The following is a 24,953-nucleotide window of genomic DNA, read 5'->3' as shown; positions in this document are numbered from 1 at the left end:
TGCTGGGCATAAATCACATGCTGCCAGGCGTGGCTGGCTGGCTGCACAGGCGTGGCTGCACTAACAACATATGGAATGTCAGAACAGGTCAGCTGTTCTGACATTCCATATGTTGATCTTGGTCAGAGTTGCTGGCCGGCTCCTGATCCAGTCTTCTCCGTGCATGATGGCTATCCAGGGTTTGATGAAGTCAGTGTTGTGATCTTCATATATGGAGACGGCCATGAAGCGTCGACCATATGTGGAGGCGTGACGTGTCACGAGGCCATATATGGTGGGGTGATGTGTCACGAGTCGTGAGGGACTGACGAGCTTGAAGCTGAGACTTCATACTATACTTTGTAAAAAAGTAAAAATAAACATTTTGTCCAAAAATGTAAAACATAATATACTATGTGCTGAAATACAACAAGACATACAAAAAATTAAAACGTGATACTATATTAATGTCATAGAAAACATTAAATAGTCATATGGTCCCACTGAGAAAAATCCTAAATCCTATTAAACTTACTCCACAACCGACTCTGCTATAGTGCTATTTCTTCTATTCTATTTCTTCTATTTCTTCTATTCTATTTCTTCTATTCTTATATCTCTGCTCCTCTGCACTCTCTTGCAGCAGACGAGGACAAAACCTGTCCTTAATGGCTTCATGCACAATGTATATCTGTCTCAACTCATATCAGGAATGTGTGGCGTCGACGACATGGTTTTATGCGGAACTGAATTAGGTGAAAAGGAGACGACGTCTGTTTAGAAGCATTTGCGGTGGATGATAGTTGGGCCAGACTCATCGTACTCCTGCTTGCTGACCCACATCTGCTGGAAGGTGGACAGTGAGGCCAGGATGGAACCGCCGATCCAGACCGAGTATTTACGCTCCGGTGGGGCAATGATCCTGATCTTCATGGTGGACGGGGCCAGCGCTGTGATCTCCTTCTCCATCCTGTCGGCGATGCCCGGGTACATGGAGCTACCTCCAGACAGCACCGTGTTGGCATACAGGTCCTTACGGATGTCCACGTCACACTTCTTGATGTACTTGTAAGTGATCTCGTGGATCCCGGCGGACTCCATGCCGAGGAAGTGAGGCTGGAAGAGGGCCTCTGGGCAGCGGAACCTCTCGTTGCCTATGGTGATGATGCGTCCATCGGGCAGCTCGTAGCTCTTCTCCACGGTGGAAGTGGAGGCGGCGATGCCCATCTCCTGCTCGAAGTCCATGGCGACGTAACACAGCTTCTCCTTGATGTCACGCACGATTTCCCTCTCGGCTGTCGTGTTGAAGGAGTAACCGCGCTCCGTCAGGATCTTCATCATGTAGTCTGTGAGGTCACGACCTGCCATATCCATACGCTTGATGGCGTGGGGAAGCGCGTAGCCCTCGTAGATGGGCACCGTGTGGGTCACGCCGTCGCCAGAGTCCAGGACAATGCCGGTGGTACGACCGGAGGCATACAGGGCTAGCACGGCCTGGATGGCAATGTAAATGGCGGGGGTGTGGAAGATGTCGAACATGATCTGGGTCATCCTTTCTCTGTTGACTTTGGGGTTCAGGGGGGCTTCCGTCATCATGACGGGGTGCTCCTCGGGGGAAATTCTCAGCTCGTTGCAAAATGTGTGGTTCCAGATCCTCTCCATGTCATCCCAGTTGGTGACAATTCCATGCTCAATGGGGTACTTCAGCGTTAGGATACCTCTCTTGCTCTGGGCTTCGTCACCAACGTAGGTGTCCTTCTGTGACAGACCCACCATCACTCCCTGATGCCTGGGGCGACCGATGATGGAGGGGAAGACGGCACGAGGGTTGTCTTCTCCAGCGAATCCCACTTTGCACATACCGGATCCGTTGTCAATGACCACTGCGTGGATGTCATCGTCCATGGCTGGACTTTGGGCGGGTGGGCCTTTCACTTGAAAGGACCCAGTTTCAGGCAAATAATATGCTTCACAGGATGTGCTTATGATCCTTTATGCTTCTCTGAATTCACTAGTTTGAATAACTGAGAACAGTCTGACCAGCATACTGTTTAAGTATGCAGTCTGTCAGCTGAAGCGTGACGTAGGTGATGGTTCTCAGCCAATCGTGTGAGGTGCGAATGTCATACGACAGCAGTTTGTGATATTAGCCCTGGACACACAGACCCACTCTAGATGGCCTGGCCCCTATAGCCCTGGACACACAGACCCACTCTAGATGGCCTGGCCCCTACGGCCCTGGGCACACAGACCCACTCTAGATGGCCTGGCCCCTATAGCCCTGGACACACAGATCCACTCTAGATGGCCTGGCCCCTACAGCCCTGGACACACAGACCCACTCTAGATGGCCTGGCCCCTACGGCCCTGGACACACAGACCCACTCTAGATGGCCTGGCCCCTACGGCCCTGACACACAGACCCACTCTAGATGGCCTGGCCCCTACGGCCCTGGACACACAGATCCACTCTAGATGGCCTGGCCCCTACGGCCCTGGACACACAGACCCACTCTAGATGGCCTGGCCCCTATAGCCCTGGACACACAGACCCACTCTAGATGGCCTGGCCCCTACAACTCTGGACACACAGATCCACTCTAGATGGCCTGGCCCCTACAGCCCTGGACACACAGACCCACTCTAGATGGCCTGGCCCCTACGGCCCTGGACACACAGACCCACTCTAGATGGCCTGGCCCCTACGGCCCTGACACACAGACCCACTCTAGATGGCCTGGCCCCTACGGCCCTGGACACACAGATCCACTCTAGATGGCCTGGCCCCTACGGCCCTGGACACACAGACCCACTCTAGATGGCCTGGCCCCTGAGATTAGCCCTGGGCACACAGACCCACTCTAGATGGCCTGGCCCCTACAGCTCTGGACACACAGATCCACTCTAGATGGCCTGGCCCCTACAGTGCCATACGGTAAAGATGTGTACTTCTCTCAGAAAATCACAGGTGAGGTCATATCGGTTTGCCAGAGGTCTCATTTTATTATATTACCCATTTAACCACAAATACATTCTATATTTTATCAGCTATTTCCGAAAAGAAAATCTAAATTAGTTTGATTTGTTTAGACATATACTAATCCATACCCGTTCGGGGATATGATGACATACCCAACGTGTGTGCAGAGTTTGGGTTGTGTGGTGTGTACTTATAGAGGGTATGCGCATGCTTAAAGTGAATGGCACATCGAGTGGCAAAGCAACAGGCAAAGTGAGTTTAACATTGTTTAATGCAATCAGATATGACTTTTCTGTTTGTATGCATGGTCTGTCAAGGCCAGAAAGTAGTTTTTTGCCACTCAGTAGGCATTCCTGCATAACTTCCGGGTTTGATGATGATGTCACGTGCATACCCTCTATACATGCATCGCATTTGTATTGCTGAACATCCCAAAATAGTAGAAACTATTAACCCCATTCAGGTGAATGATTTTTCAGCCAATCACAGCGCAGAATGACACACCTTCCAGCCAATCGCAGCACGCAATATCTGAGGACGCATTTCATCCTCACATTTTGAGGACGCAATCTTTAGAATGATAAATGCGGACAGAGGAATGGGGGCGTTTATATTATTTATATTATCTTTGCTGGGAAGAAATTCAGAAACCCATTGATATAGTGAATATAATTATTTTATTGTATTTATTTATTTTGTTAGTATCCCATCAATCAGATGTCCTGGACATCTGGACCCAAAACGAATGACGCAGAATGGCTCATTTCAGAATAATACATTGATTGTATTATAATATTGATGCAGTAATACTGTTATAATACTGTTAGCTCTCACCGGACCGGTTCGCAGTCGAGTGTACGGCGGCTGGGATGAGGATCAGCATCTTCAAATCTGAGGCCATGGTTCTCAGCATGCAGGAAACTGATGGAGTTTAAGTATCTCGGGGTCTTGTTCACGAGTGAGGGGTGGACGGAGTAAGAGATCAGCCGGAGAATCTGAGCAGCAGAGGCGAGGGTCGGTATTGCAGTCGTTGTACCGCACGTTGTGTGACGAAAAGAGCCAGAAGGCCAATTAAATCTCTTTGTCTATAAAGAGCAGTCTGGCTTCCTACTCTCACCTATGGCCGTGAAGTGTGGGTCATCATGACCGAATGAATAAAGTCACGAATACAAGCGGCCAAAATGAGTTTTCTTCGACGGGTGGCTGGCATCTCCATTAGAGGTAGAGTGAGAAGTTCAGTCACACGAGAGACCCGGAGTAGAGTCGCTGCTTCTTCGCCTCGAAAGGAGCCAATTTAGGATTCCTCTCGAGCGTCTCCCTACAGGGAGGTCCTCGAGGCACCCACGGGATTAAGGAAGTTACTAATGTTGCTCTGGAGAGGGAAATGTGGAGCTCTCTGTTGGAGCTGTTGCCCCTGCGACCCGACTACGGATAAGCGGCTGAAGATGGATGGATGGATTGATGGATTTGAATACTGTTCATCTCAGTCTGAGATTATTATCCACATCCGTCTGATTTTATCTATCTGTTGCACTACCTTAAAGTGCAACAGAATGTTCACCAACAACACACCTAAGAAGGAGTAGAGGAGCTGGATTCATTAGGGGGCTTCAGGTTGAATGAATTGAAGAAGGAGGAAACTTGGTCGGGCAACTCTGCGAGTACACTCCGAGCGAGAGCCACCCTGTTCCCTTGGAACTGTCTGAAGGGCACAAACTGGACGATGTCTCGCGCTGCGGCGTCGCCCCTCTGTGAATACAGGATTCGGTCGTCACTGTCGAGTAACTCCATGGCACTGAAGTCTGCGTTGCCCACCCCGACGATAATGATCGACATGGGCAGACGAGAGGCTTCCACGATGGCAGTGCGCGTCTTATCCATGTCCGTGATCACGCCGTCGGTGAGGATGAGCAGGACAAAGTATTGAGAAGCAGCGTTCTGCCGTACGGCTTGTCTAGCGAAGCAGGCGACGTGGTCGATGACCGGGGCAAAGTTGGTCGGACCGTAGAGCCTCACCTTGGGCAGGCACTGCTGGTAAGCAGTCACCACTCCTTCTATACCGACACAGAATGGATTTGATGGGTTGAAATTGATAGGAAATATGGGGGAAACCTGCCATTGAGGAGGGATCTGGGCTCCAAATCCAAAGGAAGGAAACATTTTGTTCCTGTCATAGTCCTGGATGACACTGCCCACAGCCCAGAGCGCTGACAGGTACTCATTAAAGCCCTCAGGGTTGATGTAGTGGAGAGACTGGGGGCTCCTGGGGTCCCCGTTGGAGGCTGTGAAATCCAAGGCGATATTGAAGTGGAGCTGACAGCCGCCCATGATGTAATCCAGGAAAGTATAAGTCTTCACCACCTGGCACTGCTTGACACAGATCACCCCAGAGTTTTTATAACTTGTCTTCTTTTGTAACTTCTTTGAGTTGATACATTGGAACTCAACCGGGGATAGGTGTGTTCCTGCTTGCATGCGTGCGACCGTGGTCTCAAACTCTCCAATCAGTGCATGGGAGCCGGATTCACGATGGTCGTAACATATAACCCTTATTGGCCTCTCCATGTCTCCATCACAGAGAGACTGTAGGCGGACCGTGAAGGGTCTCCATACTGGATTCAGGTTGTTCTTCACCACCTCCGTCCTGTGAGCCAGCTGCCATCTAGTTTCCGACTTCTTGTAGAACTCCAGGAACGGGTCTGACCACCACATATACTTGTCGTCTAAGTTTCTGGCATGTACTATAAAATTGGCCACCGTGTTGTCGGCTATCTCGTCGGCACATATCGTGATGGTTCCACGGCCCGCGGGCTTATTGTTCTTCAGCGACAGAGGTCGGGTCAGCCTCTTGCAGGACACGATCTGTCCCAGGTTACATTCCAGCTGTCCCAGGAAGTCTTGATTTCGCAGGTCATTGGTGTTGTCGTCTACGTCATACACACAGAACTTGAGCTTCTGCACCGTCTCAAAGTAATAGTCCACCACAAACTTCTTTGCAAACTTTGGATTGAGACAATTCAGGATCATTTCCGTACGTCCGACCTCATGCCACTGGGACGTCCCAGAGTGATCCATGTACAGGATACACAAGGGGTCAGACTTGGACAGGACGTCCTTGTCCAAAAGATTCTCACAGGAGATGGTTAGCTCCACCTGGGTCATACAATGACTGGACCCCAGACCATCATGAACTGGTGCTCCACCTGTAGAAGCCATGGTAAGGTTTTATAGGTTGGTAATGTGTGGGTACGTTGCTTTAGGTTTGTTGTTTATAGAGCATATAGGTGACTGTGCTTTTAGCACATCCAAACAACTCAATCTATAACAAACTGCTAAACAGACCAGAATACAGTTTAAGTACCCAGTCTGGCCACCAAGGCATGATGTAACATGTGAATCACAATCCAATCCAATCACATTTGAATGTAAATAATCATATGGTGGCCATGCCCATATATGGGCATTATACTGATGACATCAGGGATCTCCATATATGGGTATAAATCTGAGTGGAGGGACTGTCACACGAGAGAGACTCGGAGTAGAGCCGCTGCTCCTTCGCCTGGAAAGGAGCCAGCTTAGGTGGTTCGGGTCATCTGGTTAGGATGCCTCTCGGGCGTCTCCCTAGGGAGGTCCTCGACGCATGTCCCACTGGGAGGAGACCCCGGGGCAGACCGAGGCGCAGTTGGAGGAAACACACCGACTCACTGGCCTTGGAACGTCTCGGAATCCCCCAGGAGGAAGTCACTAAGGTTGCTCTGGAGAGTCTGGAGCTCTCTGGTGGAGCTGTTGCCCCTGCGACCCGACTACGGATAAGTGGTTGAAGATGGATGGATGGGACTGACACATACATAGATAGATATCATCTCAATATATGGACATGCAGTATAGCCTACTGTATCCCTGTTTTCAGTGGCAACAGGGATCTCCAACAACAGGTATCTCCATAGCCTATTAGTATATTAGTATCTATCTGAAAATCTGGTCCGGGGGCCCCCGGGTCCTTTTTTTCTTTTGTTGTTTCTTTTCAAGGAGGTTCCAGGGGCTCCCCAACAAAACGGGGAACAGTTTAACCACTTGAACCCAATCTAGAACAGTGGTTCCCAAACTTTTTTGTGTCAAGGACCCCCAAATCTTATGGTGCCTATATGGGCAAAATCTTTTCAGATGGGATTCTGTGAATTAATACATAATCAAACCAAGTTGGAGGTCCACATGACATTGTTTTGCGAACCTTGACTGTGTCTTTGCTACAGTACATGACCCTCTTCACTCACAAGCCTAAATATAAATGTGAGAGAGGTCAAGTCCACTAATATATGCTTCATCATCAGCAGAGCCTTAGATATAGACAGAGATACGCAAACTGCGTTCACTTCATGGGGCTTCAGTCCAATGGCGGCTCTACAACCAACTGGGACCGCAAGTAGGCAGAAATGCATTGGACTCAGGGCAACAGCCCAGCTTTAATGATCTTAAATCCCTTTATTAGAATGTTTTGCAGTAATAGTACAACATAAACATTAAACAGACTTTAGTTGTTACTGTGCAATACTTTAAAACAGTTGTCATGTTGCACACATGCTTAAAATAGCCCCCACCACCCACCCCCTTTTCCCCTCACTGTATATGTTTCTTTTCCCTTTTTTACCTCCTTTATGATGAATTCCTGTTCTGTTCTTTTTGGCTATATAGAAGTAAGAAGTTTTGTACGTCTCTAAATGTTTTGATGATTTGAACAAGGTAAACAAGTGTAATACTGGGTCGTCCACTCACAGTTAACAGTCTTTTTATTGAGTTGTGCTTAATTGAATGAAATGTACTGTAATTCTGCAAACTGTTAATACATATTTCAATCAATCAATCAATCAATCAATCAATCAATCAATCAATCAATCAATCTTGTTTGCGCCGCCCTCGTTGAAAACAATGTATTTCATTTCCAACTCCAGCTTGTCTCAGTCCAGGTTGCATGAATTAATTCATTAATTTCTGCCCCCTCAATGTCGCAACTCTTCTATTAGATGGCTCTAATAAGTGCACCTTCATATAACCCCAGGAGGTGGCAGCAGCCACGTAACGCTTCCCTCAGTCTCAACATCCAAAGAAGAAGAAGAAGCAGCAGAGAGTTGTATTGTGGGACCAAAGCAACAGCAGCACACCGTGTTCTATTATTTATATCTGATCCTTTTCACCAGCAAGCAGAAAGAACACTGACTGCCCTCCTGGACAAGTAGGGTAAGAGATAAACTACCTCTATATGCTTCACAACATGTGTAAACTGTAAAGCTACACTAGCGTTACGTGTATTAGGTGTAACTTTTCTTGTGTAAGTGTCCTTCTCTCCCAGTCAACGTGTGGTCGGTGTGCCACCATGCATGCAGCGTGCTGTACAATGGACAGAGGAGGAGGAGGTGTGGTGTCAGTGTACGGTTGCTAACTGCTGCTCGCTAATAACTAGCCATGTTGGCCCAGGCAGAAGAACAATGTGGTCTCCTTCTCCTTTAGTTTTAGAGGACGTTGTTTAACTGCCGAAATTGAACAAGGTGGACCCTCTTTGTAAACAAGTGTAATGCTTTATTGGGTCGTCCACTCACAGTTAACAGTCTTTGTATTGAGTTTGTGCTTGAAATGTACTGTAATTCTGTATAATAAATATTTCAATCAATCAATCAATCAATCAGATATATTCCCCCATGGCTCCACGTACAGACAGTACACCACCTCACACATTAATCTTAGTTAAAGTTACAAGGTTCTGCTGTCTTTTGGAAGAATATATCAGGGGTTCAGTAACAGGGGGTCTCCATGACCATTCAGCTCTTTAATACAAAAAATAAAAGGGTCACCAATTGCATCCTATCAAGAGATTTCCAATTTATTTATGTATCATCCTGTATGATTTTTTTTGTTTGTTTTTTATATAATTATTTTATCCCACCTGAAAATGTATTTTCTGTTTACTATACAAATCTGGAGAGATATGGTTATAGAGATGGGTTAGTGAACAAACTATCTCTAGCAATGATTGTTATGAAGATAGGCCTATGACTCTTACAACATCAGTAGCTTGACAGACATCAATCAAATGTACTGCAAGTTTGGGTTCCTACAGGTTAGGAGGTCCTATTGACTCACTGGGGCACAGTGTTTATTCTAAGAAAGAACATAAAACAAAGTTAAACACCTTTTAGGTTAAGGTTAGGAGTGGACTATTCTGATGCACAGTAACAATGGTGTCTTTTGAACTTAATTGTTTTTATAACTAAAGCAATGAATGAGCACAGATGATGTTATGCATGGATCTATCTAGGCTAATTATTAGACCGATCCATCTAATCTAACCCAACACATGGTTAGAAGTCTGTCTGACATGATTGGAGACGACATAAAAATGGATATTTAATTCAGGAGTGAGTTAACAAAAGAAGAGAGAGAGAGAAGGAGAGAGAAATCAAAAACCTGACAAAATAGCAACAAAGAAGCTCTGTCTACCCTGCTAGAGAGAGGTGTGCCGGAGAGCAACAGCATGTAGGTGTTATCAATGACGACTTTTTAGGCCACATGAGCAACAGTTGGGATGATTGATTACTCTGAATTATTATTGGGGTAGGAGACTAGAGTAGAGTCTATGTATGCCTTATTCACCTCCAGCTAATGATGCAACCCAGATTCGGCACAAACAAGGGACTAAATTATTTTCGCTCCTATGCCACCAAAATGTGGAACGCCCTACCAACAGTCATTAAGACATGCGAATCCCTTGACTCCTTCAAAAACGCTCTCAAAGGGCACCTACAGGCGGCTGCAATTTGAAACTGGCCCCCGTAAAATCGGAATCCCCCCCACCCCTTTTTCCCCTCACTGTATATGTTTCTTTTCCCTTTTTACCTCCTTTATGATGAATTCCTGTTCTGTGTCTATTTGTACGTCTCTAAATGTTTTGATGAATTGAACAAGGTGGACCCTCTTGTAAACAAGTGTAATGCTTTATTGGGTCGTCCACTCACAGTTAACAGTCTTTGTATTGAGTTGTGCTTGAAATGTACTGTAATTCTGCGAACTGTTAATATTTAAATCAATCAATCTGTTATTTTTCCTCATTGCTGATATTCTTTCTATTCTTCTTCTTTTAAGGTGAGACTTGTCCAACTTAGATTGTAACTACTTATGTGCCTGAGAGACTGAACACACATCTGCTCTGATGGCTGCCTTGGGCTCCACGACCACCACCGCTGTGCCCGAGGGCTTCCTCTATGAAACCAAGTACATCGTCCTCAGCTATCTGGGTCTCCTTCCTGCATACAGATTACAGGCCTCAGCTGCAGGTCAAGGTGAGGCGAAAGACTGATTTCAGAAATTATTCCTTTTCAATCCACTTTTGTTTTATTTTTATTATGGCTACTTTGGATTCGAGCCAGACCGATGCCATACATTTGGGGCCGATCCAGATTATTATTTTTTTGAGTGCTAGACTAGACCACCAATTACCAATGTGTAAGTGCAAGATTTCTAATTCATATGAAAAATAGTGAAAAAGAATTGATTTAATGTTCTATTTGAGAACATTCTGATGTTTTACACAAAAAGTCAAATAATGGCCGATATACAGTATTTGTCAAGGATCTAGTTTAGATCTAAACCTGAAGTGAAATGGAAAATACTAGTCTGAGAGTCAAGTGTATCTAGTTGACGGTTGACACAAATAAATACTCAAACCAAAGAGGCGGACACACACACACACACACACACACACACACACACACACACACACACACACACACACACACACACACACACACACACACACACACACACACACACACACACACACACACACACACTTCCTTGTTTGTATTATTGGCTGTCTTTCTTGATTGTATAGATAGATAGACCTTTTTCTGTTTTGTATTAACTTCCTTGTTTTATTTTTGCTTTTATTCTCTGTATGTAAAGCACTTTGGGAGTTTTCTCTGTGAGAAGTGCTATATAAATAACATTTACTTACATACTGCAAGCAGGTCAGTGTTGACCTTTTACCTCATTGAAGGTTGTTGTACTGTGTCACTGATCTGTGTGCTCTGTTGGACTGTATTTTAACGTCGCTAAGTGCAGTGGTTCTCAACCTTTTCAGGCTGTGACAATTTTGAACTGGGGCTCCCACCCTGACACTCACTGGGGCTCCCACCCTGACACTCACTGGGGCTCCCACCCTGACACTCACTGGGGCTCCCACCCTGACACTCACTGGGGCTCCCACCCTGACACTCACTGGGGCTCCCACCCTGACACTCACTGGGGCTCCCACCCTGACACTGGACTGGGGCTCCCACCCTGACACTGGACTGGGGCTCCCACCCTGACACTCACTGGGGCTCCCACCCTGACACTCACTGGGGCTCCCACCCTGACACTAACTGGGGCTCCCACCCTGACACTCACTGGGGCTCCCACCCTGACACTCACTGGGGCTCCCACCCTGACACTCACTGGGGCTCCCACCCTGACACTCACTGGGGCTCCCACCCTGACACTCACTGAACTGGGGCTCCCACCCTGACACTCACTGGGGCTCCCACCCTGACACTCACTGGACTGGGGCTCCCACCCTGACACTCACTGAACTGGGGCTCCCACCCTGACACTCACTGAACTGGGGCTCCCACCCTGACACTCACTGGGGCTCCCACCCTGACACTCACTGGGGCTCCCACCCTGACACTCACTGAACTGGGGCTCCCACCCTGGCACTCACTGGGGCTCCCACCCTGACACTCACTGAACTGGGGCTCCCACCCTGACACTCACTGGGGCTCCCACCCTGGCACTCACTGGGGCTCCCACCCTGACACTCACTGGGGCTCCCACCCTGACACTCACTGGGGCTCCCACCCTGACACTCACTGAACTGGGGCTCCCACCCTGACACTCACTGAACTGGGGCTCCCACCCTGGCACTCACTGGGGCTCCCACCCTGACACTCACTGAACTGGGGCTCCCACCCTGACACTCACTGGGGCTCCCACCCTGACACTCACTGAACTGGGGCTCCCACCCTGACACTCACTGAACTGGGGCTCCCACCCTGACACTCACTGGGGCTCCCACCCTGACACTCACTGAACTGGGGCTCCCACCCTGACACTCACTGGGGCTCCCACCCTGACACTCACTGGGGCTCCCACCCTGACACTCACTGGGGCTCCCACCCTGACACTCACTGGGGCTCCCACCCTGACACTCACTGGGGCTCCCACCCTGACACTCACTGAACTGGGGCTCCCACCCTGACACTCACTGAACTGGGGCTCCCACCCTGACACTCACTGGGGCTCCCACCCTGACACTCACTGGGGCTCCCACCCTGACACTCACTGAACTGGGGCTCCCACCCTGACACTCACTGAACTGGGGCTCCCACCCTGACATTCACTGGGGCTCCCACCCTGACACTCACTGGGGCTCCCACCCTGACACTCACTGAACTGGGGCTCCCACCCTGACACTCACTCTGAACTGGGGCTCCCACCCTGACACTCACTGGGGCTCCCACCCTGACACTCACTGGGGCTCCCACCCTGACACTCACTGAACTGGGGCTCCCACCCTGACACTCACTGAACTGGGGCTCCCACCCTGACACTCACTGAACTGGGGCTCCCACCCTGACACTCACTGAACTGGGGCTCCCACCCTGACACTCACTGAACTGGGGCTCCCACCCTGACACTCACTGGGGCTCCCACCCTGACACTCACTCTGAACTATAGGCATTACACTTAGTTTGAGCCGGTTCCACAGATAAATAATAGTGAAAATAGCCGATCTACAAGTGAGCTCATAGATCGGCTATTTTCTAAATGTTTGCCTCTTTTTATAATATTTGGCAATTTGGCTAATGTTTGACCAGTTTTTGTGGTGATTAAATTAAAAGATCTTAAAAGTCCTTCAAGTTAAATTGTCACTTCACTGTCATCTGGGGACCCAGAACCACTGGGTTAGTGTATCTGTTGCAACATGAAAGCAAACAGAACAGACAGTTAATTCTTTATTTACCCAGGGAAGTAGCTGAGCACAGGTGCTCATTTTCAGCAACGCCCTTCACATAGAAACAGACAGACAGACACACAGACAGACAGACACACACACACACACACACACACACACACACACACACACACACACACACACACACACACACACACACACACACACACACACACACACACACACACATTAAAACCTGGGAGCTGACCAGTACAACCACAGTCTTATACTGTTAGCCACTAAACAGCTCCAGGGGGAGCAGTTGGGGGTTCAGTGCCTTGCCCAAGGGCACTTCAGCGGTGTTGGGTGAGTGATGACAATCACTTCCCAACCCAGATTTTTCCTGTCCGTCCGGGGAATTAATCGAACCGGCAACCTTTCGGCAACAAGGGCGCTCCTCTAACCCTTAGGCCACCGCTGGCCGCTGCCCCTCATACAGTATATAAATAACGGTAATGGGTCACACACACCAAGACTGCATTTCAGTCATTTATTCTTGCATTTTGGACAGGAGACAAACGTTTCGGCTATCCAGCCTTAGCCGAAACGTTTGTCTCCTGTCCAAAATGCAAGAATAAATGACTGAAATGCAGTCTTGGTGTGTGTGACCCATTACCGTTATTTATATGATATGATTTGAACGGGTAACGCACTTCAAGTCAGCGCGGCGGTCACATGAGTCATATGTATATACAGTAAGTCCTGCCATTGACAGTTGTGTAATAGCCGGTGTTTGCAGTCATAACAATGCCAGGTCATATGTGTCGCCTTTGACACAGTAACGGCCTTAACCCATTATGGGCTGGAACCCCTTTTGGTGTTTTAAAGCATTATGTTATACTTTAGCTATTGGAAAATAGCAGATCTACAGTGCCGTGCTATGAACTTGTAGGTCTGCTATTTTTGAATTGTTTACAGAGTGAACATTTTAACTCAAATCTTTGCTTCTGGGGAGGTACCTGGAACAACATATTTTGAGATGCGGGTCGGCGGCCAATTACATATATTTTTGGGGCTCCTTGACCTGAAATATATATTTTTTTTTTCCAGAAAAAATATTTAGAAGATATTTTGTAGAATCGAGCTCAGGTCTAAATGGGGGTTAAGTGATGACACCCATGCCTGTCATGAATTTATGCTGCCCTTGAGACAACATTTCTGACATGTACTATTTACTGTATATCAATGTCCAAACCAATTTGGTTGGTGTGGTTTGGTATGTTCAGATCATACAACAGATCAGCACAGCCAATCGTGCCAGTTAGTGGGACTTTCAGAGTGACTTCCTATTCTTGGTAATCTAATGGTGCTGTCCTAATCAGAGAGAGACAGACAACTTGGAGCACAGGGTCAGGTCAGGTCAGGCCAGGATAAAGTGCGCTTTTTGTTTCAAGAGATTCACTGATGTATAAACCACTTATTTCATATTGATCAGGTGACCAGGTGCTGCTTGGGCACGGAAACCTTGGCCATGAAACTGCTTAAAAAATGTAACTAAGTTAGACTGTGTGATTGCATTTGGAGGAATGCTCCAAAAATCCATACCATGGCTGATGTGTTAACTGGAAGTGGTACTGACCGTATAGCTCATTAAAATGTTCTTTAGAATTGTGAAACTGAAATCCATAGAATTTTTTTTTCCGGGCGGGAACCCCTTTTGGTGTTTTAAGCATTCTGTTCTACTTTAGCTATTGAAAAATAGCAGATCTACAAGCTCGTGAGCTATGAGCTTGTAGGTCTGCTATTTTGTTTTCATCGTGAAAATGTGGCGCAAATTTTGGAATATATATTCTTTCAGAGGGAATGTTTTTTAACTCAAATCTTTGCTTCTGGGGGACGGGTCCCTGTAACAACATATTTTCAGATGGGGGTCGGAGGCCAAATACATATAATTCTTGGGGTCCTTGACATGAAATAGTTTGAGCACCACTGACACAGAAACATAGGGTTTTTCAGAAAGCCGTCAGGATTTTACAAGGCATTTGTAGAATCGTCCTCAGGTCTATAAACGGGTTCAGTCCCCATATGCTCCTTTCCTTCCTTAGTGTGACAGGACGTGAAAAAAGGCCTTCAGGCATTTTCAAGGTTCAAGGTTGTCTTTATTTGTCTCCCGGGAGAAATGTGTCTTGGAGACAGAGTCACAGCTGCATACAAATAACAGACACGTTCACATAAGAAAATGAAAAACACCATGAAACACCCAACATACACAAAACAGAGATATTGCACACATTCCCTTGATAAAGTGCAACTAGTCAGTAAAGTGCTTTTGGCAATCCCTGAATCTCTGAGTCAGTAAAGTGCATTCGGCACTGATTGAGCATTTTGATTGACAGGGGAACAAAAGAGTGTTTAAATCTATTATACACATACCTTGGAGTTCTATACCTCCTTTTTCAGTAACAAGAGGGAGAGAAAAAGGACTCCTCTTTTTTTTTTCCTGTGACCCCCCCCCCCCCTCCTCCTCCTCTCTGTGGACACGCCAGGGGTGGGATGGGATGGGATGGGGGGAGAGAAGTGCCTGATCCCTGCTTTCCGCTTGGCCCACTCCGTGTTCTGACAGCCTGTCGTGTGTAATCACCACAGGATTACTCACACGCCCATGGGCCAGTGCACAGAGCGAGGCACAGGTCTGGACTGACTGCTGAAACAGCACACGCCTCTCACACGCCCATGGGCCAGTGCACAGAGCGAGGCACAGGTCTGGACTGACTGCTGAAACAGCACACGCCTCTCACACGCCCATGGGCCAGTGCACAGAGCGAGGCACAGGTCTGGACTGACTGCTGAAACAGCACACGCCTCTCACACGCCCATGGGCCAGTGCAGAGAGCGAGGCACAGGTCCGGACTGACTGCTGAAACAGCACCCGCCTCTCACACGCCCATGGGCCAGTGCAGAGAGCGAGGCACAGGTCTGGACTGACTGCTGAAACAGCACCCGCCTCTCACACGCCCATGGGCCAGTGCACAGAGCGAGGCACAGGTCTGGACTGACTGCTGAAACAGCACCCGCCTCTCACACGCCCATGGGCCAGTGCAGAGAGCGAGGCACAGGTCTGGACTGACTGCTGAAACAGCACACGCCTCTCACACGCCCATGGGCCAGTGCAGAGAGAGAGGCACAGGTCTGGACTGACTGCTGAAACAGCACACGCCTCTCACACGCCCATGGGCCAGTGCACAGAGCGAGGCACAGGTCTGGACTGACTGCTGAAACAGCACACGCCTCTCACACGCCCATGGGCCAGTGCAGAGAGCGAGGCACAGGTCTGGACTGACTGCTGAAACAGCACACGCCTCTCACACGCCCATGGGCCAGTGCAGAGAGAGAGGCACAGGTCTGGACTGACTGCTGAAACAGCACACGCCTCTCACACGCCCATGGGCCAGTGCAGAGAGCGAGGCACAGGTCTGGACTGACTGCTGAAACAGCACACGCCTCTCACACGCCCATGGGCCAGTGCAGAGAGAGAGGCACAGGTCTGGACTGACTGCTGAAACAGCACACGCCTCTCACACGCCCATGGGCCAGTGCAGAGAGCGAGGCACAGGTCCGGACTGACTGCTGAAACAGCACACGCCTCTCACACGCCCATGGGCCAGTGCAGAGAGCGAGGCACAGGTCCGGGCTGACTGCTGAAACAGCACCCGCCTGGGAAAAGCAACACTGATCCGCCATGAGTGAGAGTGAATGTGTGAGCGACGGCAGTGGGCTGTCCGCTGTCGTGGCCGAAGTGTGGCACTGACTTATGAAGGGGCTGGCATGAAGTATGACGTACTGTATCTACTTTAGTTGCTGACGTTACAGTTTTTTCCTGTAAAAGTTTAATTGGAGCATACATTAAAGGAAATTAAATGCCCAATGACTGCCTGGGCAATCGTAGTTTAGAATTAAGCAATATTACACGAGAGGGGGTGGTTTAACGTCATTAATGCACGCCTGCGATGCTGCAGGAACGAGGCCGCAGGGCGAGTTCCAAAAGGAACACAGTGTGTAATATTGCAATTATACAACAGTTACCCTTAAAACTAAGAAAACCGCTGAAAAAACACATTTTTTTGTAATGACAGATCTAGTCACTACGACCACAAATGTCCCAAGAAACTAGCTAGCCTAGCCACCGAGTTTGCTGCGCTCTAGGAGAACAGAGCAGCTGAATTCTTTGTTTTGATTAGGTGTGGAGTGGTGCTCGTTTGAAGTTGAACCACGGCTAGAAGGCTGTTTCAACCAATCGGATTGCTTCCTCGAAACGACCTATTGTATAATGAATATAGTACTGTCTTGGGGTGGTCAGTCAGATTCCAGGGCGTGCCACGTTATGCCTCCCTCCCTGGACACGCCGGTGGCTCAGGCAGAATGTGATATGCTATGTTTTTAAGGGGCGCTAAACCCTCCTATGTCCAGCTTTGAGGGTTTGTGTAAACACACACATTGAATGCCATTGATAATGAATGGACAGCTTTGAGCGTTACTGCTAATTCTGCTTTCATATTGATGAACTGATTCAATGGCAAAGTGTCCACTAAGACCAAGACGCTTTATTCCACAAGATAACTTGGTTGTAACTTTGCTCAGTTGGCAGTGAAATAGGACCTCTGGTCCTTTGATGCTGTGCTTTGTGTAAACATTGCACACTCGGATGGTCATTTTAATTTTGACTTTGTTTTGAAATGCAGAAAATGTGACCGGGCCGCTGGCTGACGTGTGGTATGTTTATCTCTTTCAGGAGGGGACTCCCAGCCATCTGCGGGTGGAGGAGACGGTGAGAGGGAGAAGAACAGAGCAATAAGGGGGCAGATAGAAGAGGAGTTGAGAAAACTGGAAGATGACATCTCTGCCTGTAAGTGAAGCTACACACAGACACACATCCATCTCTGCCTGTTAGTGAAGCTACACACAGACACACATCCATCTCTGCCTGTAAGTGAAGCTACACACAGACACACATCCATCTCTGCCTGTAAGTGAACCTCCACACAGACACACATCCATCTCTGCCTGTAAGTGAACCTCCACACAGACACACATCCATCTCTGCCTGTAAGTGAACCTCCACACAGACACACATCCATCTCTGCCTGTTAGTGAACCTCCACACAGACACACATCCATCTCTGCCTGTTAGTGAACCTCCACACAGACACACATCCATCTCTGCCTGTTAGTGAACCTCCACACAGACACACATCCATCTCTGCCTGTAAGTGAAGCTACACACAGACACACATCCATCTCTGCCTGTTAGTGAACCTCCACACAGACACACATCCATCTCTGCCTGTAAGTGAAGCTACACACAGACACACATCCATCTCTGCCTGTTAGTGAACCTCCACACAGACACACATCCATCTCTGCCTGTAAGTGAAGCTACACACAGACACACATCCATCTCTGCCTGTTAGTGAACCTCCACACAGACACACATCCATCTCTGCCTGTAAGTGAAGCTACACACAGACACACATCCATCTCTGCCTGTAAGTGAAGCTACACACAGACACACATCCATCTCTGCCTGTTAGTGAACCTCCACACAAACACACACATCCATCTCTGCCTGTAAGTGAAGCTACACACAGACACACATCCATCTCTGCCTGTAAGTGAAGCTACACACAGACACACATCCATCTCTGCCTGTAAGTGAACCTCCACACAGACACACATCCATCTCTGCCTGTAAGTGAAGCTACACACAGACACACATCCATCTCTGCCTGTAAGTGAAGCTACACACAGACACACATCCATCTCTGCCTGTAAGTGAAGCTACACACAGACACACATCCATCTCTGCCTGTAAGTGAAGCTACACACAGACACACATCCATCTCTGCCTGTTAGTGAACCTCCACACAGACACACATCCATCTCTGCCTGTTAGTGAACCTCCACACAGACACACATCCATCTCTGCCTGTAAGTGAAGCTACACACAGACACACATCCATCTCTGCCTGTTAGTGAACCTCCACACAAACACACACATCCATCTCTGCCTGTAAGTGAACCTCCACACAGACACACATCCATCTCTGCCTGTTAGTGAACCTCCACACAGACACACATCCATCTCTGCCTGTAAGTGAAGCTACACACAGACACACATCCATCTCTGCCTGTAAGTGAACCTCCACACAGACACACATCCATCTCTGCCTGTAAGTGAAGCTACACACAGACACACATCCATCTCTGCCTGTAAGTGAACCTCCACACAGACACACATCCATCTCTGCCTGTAAGTGAACCTCCACACAGACACACATCCATCTCTGCCTGTAAGTGAACCTCCACAGGTTTTCCAAATCACCCAAATCACTGAATGCTCCTTTAACTCCAGTTAAAGGAGCATTCAGTGATTTGGGTGATTTGTGACTAAGAAGACTCACATTTCGTCTATATCTAAAGTTCTGACATTCCGTACGACGTACATATGAATAACCATATGAATATGGAGCAGGGCGCACATCGGTCACATGTCAGCCAAACATGACAATCAACACACCTTTATTGAACGCAATACCCGCCACTGCGCTACACATTGTTAGAATCGATTAAATCGCCTGCAACTACTTAAAACTTAGATTTATACTTTGTTGTATAATGTATATAGCGTCTGCTAAATGCCTAATTTGTAAATTGTTATAACAACGATGTTAATAGTGTAAATAGTTATGACTAGATCGGTTGCAATCTCTCTCCAATTTCTGCAACCTATTATTCTATTCTCCTCAACCCATTCTGGACGGGAACCCCTTTTGGTGTTTTATCTAAGCATTTATGTTATACTTTAGCTATTGAAAAATAGCAGATCTACAAGCTCATAGCGCGCCACTCGGTGGCGCGCTATGAGCTTGTAGGTCTGCTATTTTTGAAAAATTGTGAAAATGCGGCACAAATCTTTGAATATACATATATATTCTTTCAGAAGACTTTTTTTTTTTTATTTCGACACTGCCATGTGAATAAATAAATCCTCAAATATAATGGTCCCACAATGAGAGGATGTTCATTCTGTTCTTCTCAGCGTTCTCCAGCACAGGCTTCGACAGGCACACGTCGCCGGTGTTCCACCCGATCGACCCCGAGAACTCCATTGAAGACTGTCTTGGTGCCTTGGGAGACGGGGTGTCCAGAGACCTGGGCTCGTACCTGGCTACGGTTGTACACTCACTCCTCACCGGGTCAGTATTCTGCTCCAACAGTGCCACAGCTTGACGCCTTGTGAGCTTTTTAGATTTGATGTTTTCGGTGCGCAAACATGTGTAAATCAGGCCATATCCCGGAACCTAACCCACTTCACACGGGTGTGATTTTTTAAGATTATAGAGTGTTTGAATTGGTCAAATTGGCAATAGAATACTTGTTCGGGAACATTATCTTCCATAAACCACAATAGTCTTGGATATTTCACGAAAGCCTCAGCCTGTGATTTCTTCAAGTAGGTCTGGCTGTATGTAGGACATCAACTAGGTATAGCTGCATGTAGGCCAGAAGAAATGTGCGTTTAGAACCATAATACCAAAACACCATAAATAGTTGTACATATTCTGCTCATTGTTTAGGAAAAAGAGTGCTACTAGTAGCGTGGCTCCTTTCGTGGTATTTAATAGTGGACTGACTAACTCATCAATGGCAGGTCCGGGGGTTATCACGTGTGCATCGCGTGTAATTCTTCTTTTTACCGAAAGCAGCTGAAGTCCTTTGTCATGTCATGTCTGTCTGTATCATTCGACGAGCTTGTAGATCTGCAAATTTTGAAAAATCGTGAAAATGAATGTGGTGCAAATCTTTGAATATATATTCTTTCCCAGTGAACATTTTTAACTCAAATCTTTGCTTCTGGGGGGGGGGGGGGGGTCCCTGGAACAACATATTTTCAGATGGGGGTCGGCGGCCAATTACATATATTTTTGGGGATCCTTATTCCTTGACATGAAAATGTTCGAGAACGACAGAAAACTGTCAGGATTTAGAAGACATTATTCTCTAAATGGGTTAACAATTCACAGATTGGGACAAAACCTTTCAGTTAGTAGGTTGGAGCTGGAGTGTAATCTTTTAGAGTTTATAGTTTATACAAAAATATATATATATCAGTATCATACATATCAGTAGTGCTCCTTTCTAATTTGAGCCTGAGAGCAATCGCAAAACAAACCACAATGCACTCAAATATCCAATGGCAAAATATGAGGAAATAAATGTTTCCCAACAAGCTCAATGTGAGTTTGCCTGGAAGGAATGTTATAATCAAAGTCCAACAAAACAAACAGAACTCTGTCATGCTATTAATTACAGTGTCTTTATGAGTTAATACTACTGACCAATGCACAGTTCCTGTTGTCACCTGTGAGGGACACGGTGCAGAATTCATTTTTTTCAAACCCCTGACCTTCCAGTTCTCAGGGTGGACACTTTAACCACAGAGTCACTGAGCTGGTAATTATACATCATCGTTTGACCCTGTTGGTGTGTTTTTCAGTCCTCTGGACTACCAGACCTTCAGAGACGCATGTCTGGATGTCTCCACACACACACAGGGGGGCTGGAACCAGGTGAGGCACGCACGCACGCACGCACATACACACACACAGGGGGGCTGGAACCAGGTGAGGCACGCACGCACGCACGCACATACACACACACAGGGGGACTGGAACCAGGTGACGCACGCACGCACGCACGCACACACGCACACACGCACACACGCACACACGCACACACGCACACACGCACACACAGAGACACAGACACACAGAGGCTGGAACCAGGTGAGAACTGGACACAAATTGCACTTTGGAATGCACAACAGCACTTTTATAAAACTGTGCTGGTAATGTTTTTTAAGGATAGCACCATGACACTTTCTTTATCTACAAGCTCGTAGCGCGCCACCGAGTGGCGCGCTACGAGCTTGTAGGTCAAACATTTTTAACTAAAATATTGGCTTCTGGAGGGTCCCTGGAACTACATGTTTTGAGATTGGGGTCCATGGCCCAATAGAGATAATTCTGGGGGTCCTTGAGATGAAAAAGGTTGAGCACCACTGACACAGAAACATGGGTTTTTCAGAAAATTGTTAGGATTTATTTCCATCGACGTCAGGCCTAAATGGGTTAAATAGGTTCTACATTTTATGTTGCACTGCCAATAACTGAGGGGAAACAGTATGTCTTGTTCTTTATGTATGGGAAAATGACAAATAAAGTGATTCTGATTCTGAGACGCAACATCTTGCTTGTCTCCTGAATCTGATTTAGGGCTGAAAAGTGTAAATATAAATTATTTTCTTCTGCTATCTGAAAACCACTGCTGTACTGTGTTCAGCTCCCATCTCCCTCTCTCCTCCCTCCCTCCAGGTGCTGGTCCCCCTGGTGGTGATGCAGGAGCTGCACGCAGAGGGCCAGGCCCTGGACACCCTGGTACCTCTGGGGGTTCGCTTTCTGGAGGAGACCGAGGCCGACTACATCATCCAGTCAGGAGGATGGGTGAGTTCACTGTGCCTGTGTGTTACTGCCTGGCCTCGTTGCTTTGTTTGGAATAGATGCGTTGCTTAAAACCCATTCAGGACGGGAACCCCTTTTGGTGTTTTAAGCAATATGTTATGCTTTAGATGTTGAAAAATAGCAGCTCATAGTGCCGCGCTACGAGCTTGTAGATCTGCTATTTTTGAAATATCGTGAAAATGTGGTGCAAATCTTTTTTAACTCAAATCTTTGCTTCTGGGGGAGGGTTCCTGGAACTACATATTTTCAGACTGAAAGAATTTGCAAGTCTGTCTCAGACTCGAGAGACTAGGCTAGAGCTTACTGGGTGAAGTACAGTATACTGTATGGCCAGTTGGGGGCAGCATTAACTGCTGTTAATAGCTGCTAATAACAGACTAGTTGTCATTTAGCATTTGCAATTGTGATGTACAGAAATAAACCACTTCTGTTGGACTAAAACACTTGATAGTGCCAGTTTATATAGCACTGAAATGTGTTTGTTTTGACTATTTCCCTGAGATGCAACTATTGTCAGCTTGACATGAAATGTAATTTTATACTACCGATATGGGTAACTAGATGATGTAATGTGCAGTTCAGGCAGATGGGGGCGACATTGACTGGTTTGAATGTACATGCTGAGGTAGGGCAGCTACTGCTTAACAGTTTTGGTTTTAGTCATAGTCTCTTGAATAGTTTTTATTTAGTTTTAGTCACATTTTAGTCACCAGGAATGTCTTAGTGTTAGTCTAGTTTTAGTCGACTAAATGTCATAAGATTTTAGTCGACAGTTGAAATCTACTGTTGATTTAGTCGACGAAAATGTATTTTGGCGGGCCTTGATGCCGTTGTAATGACTGATTTTACACTTGGTGAAAATAGCCGATCTACAAGCTCACAACACGTCACAGCGCGACGCGTTGTGAGCTTGTAGATCTGCTATTTTCAGCATGCAACCAAGTGTAAAATGACTTATACTAGACCTCTTGTCCACTAGTCCCTTCCTAACATTTTTGTCTCGTTTTTATTTGTTGACGAAATTGTCAGTATATTTAGTCTTAGTTTTAGTCATCATAGCTTAGTTTTAATTTAGTTTCCAATAGCTTTTGTCAGTGGAAAAAGGTAGTCGATGGTAGTCGATGGACATTTTTCGTCTTAGTTTTAGTCGACGAAAACAACACTGATGCTGGAGTCATTTGCTCATTTGCTCTTGCAAATGAAGGACTCATGCTGTTAGAACAGCTTTCTATCAGGATAGCTTCAGGCTTTAGGACGGTTAATGACTGAGGGTTTTGCATATACCCAGTATATATATATCCCTTGGGGTTAAGCTTTCATAGTCAAACTTTAAGGTGAAATTGGCTACAAGGAAAATAATGTGCAAACTCCAAGCAAGTCACCAAAGGCTGAGCTGCTGAATAGTCAAACGTTTCTGGTTACCGTTTCTAGACGAGGAACTGCGTCGTTGCTCAATACCTACTTACTATTTAACGAGCAACTTTACTCTGCAGTGTCGGGGGGGGGGGGGGGGGGGGGGGTGGCTTAAGTTCTCTTACCTTTCCACTATTTGTGACCGTTTCTGACCGAGGCGAAGTCATTGATTTTTTGTTTTCCATGTCTTCTGTGGTCTCTAACATTACACCTAGCTACATGTTTAAGCATTTATATTTCATATTTACATGTCTTCTGTGGTCTCTTAACATTACACCTAGCTACATGTTTAAGCATTCATATTTCATATTTACATGTCTTCTGTGGTCTCTAACATTACACCTAGCTACATGTTTAAGCATTTATATTTCATATTTACATGTCTTCTGTGGTCTCTTAACATTACACCTAGCTACATGTTTAAGCATTCATATTTCATATTTACATGTCTTCTGTGGTCTCTTAACATTACACCTAGCAGCTACATGTTTAAGCATTTATATTTCATAGTTGCATGTCGATTTCAGCTCTGACACTTATTTCAGACATGCTATTAACTCATTTTCGATTTTCTCCTGGCCCAATGGCAGTCCCTCATGGCAGTAAATTCTCTAACGTAGGGCTGTCACGATAATTACATTTTTGTCACACAAATAATTGATTAACAGATGTATTGTTTTTGGCATTGAACATTGGAACATAGATAAACATGGCATTTCTGTTTTACGTTTTAGGTTTAGTGAACAAAAATGGCACAGCGTAGATATGACAAATAACTATATATATACTACTAAATATACAAAGAAACTTTATCTCAAAAACCTTAGCTTTTTGAATCTTTGAAAAGCATGTCCAAAATATCATGGATGCCAGGTTGGTCTAAAAAGCAGCTTTTCCATGTGTGTAATATTTTCAGATTTGTCTTCATACAAAACCAAAACAAACAGAACCCTGTCATGCTATTATTATTCTTTATGAGTTAACCCATTTAGACCCGAGGACGATTCTAAATCCT

At 46.6% G+C, this 24,953-nt stretch overlaps 3 protein-coding genes across 4 annotated transcripts in view; 1 reads left to right on the top strand and 2 right to left on the bottom strand.

The window, feature by feature from the left end:
- Positions 1-756: 756 nt before the first annotated feature.
- Positions 757-1,884, bottom strand: LOC306922917 (actin, cytoplasmic 1-like; the record flags this gene model as incomplete). Its single annotated transcript, XM_079500831.1, has 1 exon — positions 757-1,884. The coding sequence occupies one exon, from the start codon at positions 1,882-1,884 to the stop codon at positions 757-759; it is 1,128 nt and encodes a 375-aa protein (XP_079356957.1).
- Positions 1,885-4,531: 2,647 nt separating this feature from the next.
- LOC306923242 (copine-3-like) lies at positions 4,532-6,175 on the bottom strand (the record flags this gene model as incomplete). Its single annotated transcript, XM_079501274.1, has 1 exon — positions 4,532-6,175. One exon carries the CDS (start codon positions 6,173-6,175, stop codon positions 4,532-4,534), a length of 1,644 nt encoding a protein of 547 aa, XP_079357400.1.
- A 1,860-nt stretch (positions 6,176-8,035) lies between these two features.
- Positions 8,036-24,953, top strand: part of bcl2l13 (BCL2 like 13) — a 43,822-nt gene continuing 26,904 nt past the window's right edge. For both annotated transcript variants that reach the window (XR_013789957.1, XM_079500535.1), the window contains exons 1-6: positions 8,036-8,197; positions 10,097-10,293; positions 17,737-17,850; positions 20,044-20,200; positions 21,502-21,574; positions 22,379-22,507. Coding sequence is in view for 1 of the 2 variants with exons in the window: in XM_079500535.1 (XP_079356661.1) it covers positions 10,164-10,293; positions 17,737-17,850; positions 20,044-20,200; positions 21,502-21,574; positions 22,379-22,507 (603 nt within the window). In the remaining variant the exon portion in view is untranslated. The remainder of the gene's footprint in view (positions 8,198-10,096; positions 10,294-17,736; positions 17,851-20,043; positions 20,201-21,501; positions 21,575-22,378; positions 22,508-24,953) is intronic.

The sequence above is a fragment of the Electrona antarctica genome (genome assembly GCF_951216825.1).
Source record: "Electrona antarctica genome assembly, chromosome: 5".
In the NCBI taxonomy this organism is placed as follows: Eukaryota; Metazoa; Chordata; class Actinopteri; order Myctophiformes; family Myctophidae; genus Electrona; species Electrona antarctica.
Note: the sequence above shows the minus strand (reverse complement) of the source record. Positions and strands in the feature narration are given on the sequence as shown.